This window comes from Chiloscyllium plagiosum, chromosome 8 (genome assembly GCF_004010195.1).
Source record: "Chiloscyllium plagiosum isolate BGI_BamShark_2017 chromosome 8, ASM401019v2, whole genome shotgun sequence".
Classification (NCBI taxonomy): domain Eukaryota; kingdom Metazoa; phylum Chordata; class Chondrichthyes; order Orectolobiformes; family Hemiscylliidae; genus Chiloscyllium; species Chiloscyllium plagiosum.
In genome coordinates this window covers 245,603-249,801 of record NC_057717.1, presented here as the reverse complement: position 1 = coordinate 249,801, position 4,199 = coordinate 245,603, and the positions used below count along the sequence as shown (strand labels likewise).

The following is a 4,199-nucleotide window of genomic DNA, read 5'->3' as shown; positions in this document are numbered from 1 at the left end:
ATTGCTTCTGAAAGTGTCAGCTTGCCAGCCGTTTTAAATTTGTTCATGGCAGCCATTTCATGTTAGCACAGCAATGACATTGACTTTATAAATACGGAAAGGTAAGAAAAAGTGGGGACTTAGGCATTCATGTGTAAGTAAGTGCAACACAAATTCACAGACTGATAGATGGCCAGTAAGGGTTCAATGGCAAAGGAGTGAAATTACACAAACCAGGGTCTTATCCTTAGAATTTAGGAAGATCGGGGAGATGAAAGTTTGTGGGTCAAAGTCAGGAACTGCTGGGTTAGGCAGAAAATATTCTTGTTGCTTCTGGAGTCTAGAACAGTAAACTGGAATCCTTTTGAAACTCTCGGGCCAGGGTAAGATATTGATTGAATCACCCCTGACACTGTCCCCATCAACCCTTCGCAGAAGAGAAACAGCATGGGGTTAGATACAGAGTTAAGATCCGCCTTCATGGTGCCTATCAGTAGGGCAGGGATAATATGGCGTCAGATACAAAACAAAGCTTCCTCTATACGACCAGAAAATGACTGTCTTCCATCTGCTGTTGTATTGCCTTATTTGTGTCACAGAGTGATGTCTGAAACATCACCAGGACAGACTCATCCTGTATATATGTTACTGGCTCTGTATCTCTCTGTTTCTGAAATTGCTTCCCCATTCCCTTAAGTTATAAAAAAAGTACTGAATAAATGTCCATCCTTCAGTTTCAATTAGGACATTATATGGTCTATGACACTTTCAGAAGCAATGTTCCAGCTTTGCAGATTAAAACACACCTCACAGTGTATACGTTATCATCTCTCAATGTCCTCCAGGTGAAATACAGCGAGAAGTGAGACATTGCTTTTTGGATGTTAGACTGAGGAGGGACAACATAAACTAAATGGTACAGCATATGGTCCTTTCTACATTTATATGGTCCATAAATCACACAGAACGTTAACATCCTGGAACCACAAACAATGGGGAAGCCCCATGAAGTATCAACCTGTTTTGCAAGCGATTTACGATCATGGGTAAAATATTTGCTGTGAGTACTTTACTGAGACAACATCAGGAATCCTGTAGATCATTTTCATCCTCAGACCGGCTATTACCAGTTTCTGCAAAGAAAAATCACATTTTCAAAATGCAGGAATAACTGAATGTAAACAACTATTGATGGATAAAGGCTGGGTATTGCATTTTCATACAACAAATAAAAGTGGGACTTTTACAAAAAACGGTAGGGCGCTGGGTAGTGAAATCGAGTGCATCATCCTGCTCCATTTTAGCCATCTACAGTCAGACCCCACCAAAAAAAATCCCTTCCCACATCTATCTACATTATGCAGCCAGCATTCCCTCTGTGAGTCCCTGGTTAGGTCCAAACTCCCCACCAACCCCCTCTCCATACCTGACACATTCCCCTGCCGTAAGAGGTACAAGACCTGTGTCCACACCTCCCCCCTCACCTCCCCCCTCACCTCCGTCCAAAGATCCCAAAGCATCATTCCATATCTGGCAGACATTTATTGGCATCCGTTTTTCTTGATGTGGTCTCCTCTCCATCAGAAAGACTGAGTGCAACCTTGCAGAATGGTTCTGTGAACATCTCTAGTTCATACGTACCAACAAACAACACCTGAAAGTGGCCATCCATTTCAACTCCCCTTCCATTCCCCCGATGAACATGTCCATTCTTGGCCTTCTCCACTGCTTACACAATGCCACCCACAAATTGGAGGAGGAACACCTCATCTTCTGTGTCGGGAGCCTAAAACCATATGGCCTCAACATTGAATTCACCAGTTTCACAATCTCCCCACCCTGAACCCCAGATCCAACCATCCAACTCAGCACTGCCCTCTTGACCTGACCTATCTTTCCATTGTCAATCCCACATCTCCACACTTCCCACTGACATATCACAATCATCTCCTACATTCTTCTACCTATCGCCATCCCACCAACCTTTCCTTAGCCCTACATCCACCCACCATTTATTCCTTAGCCCCCTTTCCCCGTCTGAAACATTAAATCGTTTGCTCCTCAGATGCTGCCTGACCTGCTGTGCCTTTTCCAGTTGCACACTTTATCGACTCTGACTCTCCAGCATCTGCAGTCCACGCTATCGCCCCAGGTAAGTGTTGTAGAACAGAGGGATCTAGGATTGCAGGTATATAATTCTTGGAAGTTTGTGTCACATATTGGCTCACTTTCATTATTTAATTGTTCGAGTATTGGGGTTTGGAACTCAAGTTGAGGTTGTACAGGATGTTAGTGAGAGAGTGAAAGAGAGAGAATGAGAGAGAGAGTGCGAGAGAAAGAGTGAGTGAGAAACAGAGATGGAGAGAGAGAAGGAAAGATTTTAAAAAGCACTGAGAGGCTTTTTTTGTTTTTACAGACGCTGGTTCACGTGTGGAATGAACTTCCTGCGGAAGTGGTGGATGCAGGTGTAATTACAATATTTAAAAGACATCTGAATAGATATATGAATAGGAAAGGATTGGAGGAATATGGGCCAGGAGAAGGCAGGTGGGACTAATATAGTTTGGGATTACATTCAGCATGGACTTGTTGAAGCAAAGGGTCTGTTTCTATGCTGTACGACTTATGTGCTTCCCCAGTAAATTCACGGATACTTTTCAGGATGAAATTTTCAGGAGAATACTAAACTAACAGAAACATGGAAACCGGCAGCAGAAATAGGCCATTCAGCCCTTCCAGCCTGCTCCCCCATTCAGTATGATCATGGCTGAACCTTCATTTTGCATCATATTCCCACTTTCTCTCATTAATCTGTGATGTTTTTAACTTCTGAAAGCATTATCAATCTTTTTTCCTGAATATATTGACTGATTTGACCTCCACAACCTTCTGTGAGAAAAACTTCCACAGGTTGATCACTCTAAGTGAAGAAATCTCTTTTCATCTCCATTCGAAGTTGTCTAGCCCATATCTTGAGACTGTGATGTTTGGTTGGACACTCTCTCACCAGGGAAAACATCCTCCCTGCATCTAGTCTGTCCAGCTGTTGGAACTGGATAGGTTTTGATCAGGTCTCCCCCTCTCATTCTTCTGACTACTGGCCCAGGCAAAACAACATCTCTGCATGGGACAGAGTGTGGTGTATGCATGGAATGAGCTGCCAGAGGAAGTGGTGGAAGCTAGTACAATTACAACATTTAAAAATGCACCTTGATGGATATATAAATAGGAACAGCTTAGAAGGATATGTAGGTAAAAACAATGACTGCAGATGCTGGATTAGTGGTGCTGGAAGAGCACAGCAGTTCAGGCAGCATCCGAGGAGCAGTAATATCAACTTTTCGGGCAAAAGCCCTTCATCAGGAATACAGGCAGAGAGCCTGAAGGGTGGAGAGATAAGTGAGAGGGGGATGGAGGTCCAGGACCTCCATGTCCTCGGCAGAGTGGGAGGGAGAATTGAAATGTTGGCCACAGGGCGCTGTGGTTGATTGGTGCGGGTGTCCCGGAGATGTTCCCTAAAGAGCTCTGCCAGGAGGCGTCCAGTCTCCCCAGTGTAGAGGAGACCGCATCGGGAGCAACAGCTACAATAAATGATATTGGTGGATGTGCAGGTAAAACTTTGATGGATGTGGAAGGCTCCGTTAGGGTCTTGGATGAAGGTGAGGGAGGAGGTGTGGGCGCAATTTTTGCAATTCCTGGTGTGGCAGGGGAAGGTGCCAGTATGGAAGGGTGTGTTGAAGGGGGGACGTGGACCTGACCAGGTAGTCATGGAGGGAACGGTCTTTGCAGAAGGCAGAAAGGGATGGGGAGGGAAATATATACCTGGTGGTGGGGTAAGTTTGGAGGTGGCGGAAATGTCAGCGGATGATTTGGCTTATGAGAAGGTTGGTGGAGTGGAAGGTAAGCACCAGGGCGTTCTGTCCTTGTTACGGTTGGAGAGGTGGGGTTTGAGTGCGGAGGTGCGGGATGTGGACGAGATGCATTGGAGGGTATCTTTAACCACTTGGGAATGGAAATTGCGATCTCTAAAGAAGGAAGTGTGTTCTGTGGTGTAACTGGTCCTCGGAGGCGGAGGAATTGGGAATACGGGATGGCATTTTTGCAGGAGGTAGGGTGGGAAGAGGTGTAATCCAGGTAGCTTTGGGAGTCGGTGGGTTTGTAAAAAATGTCGGTATCAAGTTGGTCGTCATTAATGGAGATGGAGAGGTCCAGGAAGGGGA

General features: G+C 45.2%; 1 protein-coding gene across 2 annotated transcripts in view; it reads right to left on the bottom strand.

Moving 5' to 3' along the window:
- Positions 1–864: 864 nt before the first annotated feature.
- Positions 865–4,199, bottom strand: part of LOC122552396 (NACHT, LRR and PYD domains-containing protein 3-like) — a 31,385-nt gene continuing 28,050 nt past the window's right edge. For both annotated transcript variants that reach the window (XM_043695145.1, XM_043695146.1), the window contains one exon: positions 865–1,112. In XM_043695145.1, coding sequence (XP_043551080.1) covers positions 1,103–1,112 — 10 coding nt within the window. In that variant the 3' untranslated portion in view covers positions 865–1,102. The remainder of the gene's footprint in view (positions 1,113–4,199) is intronic.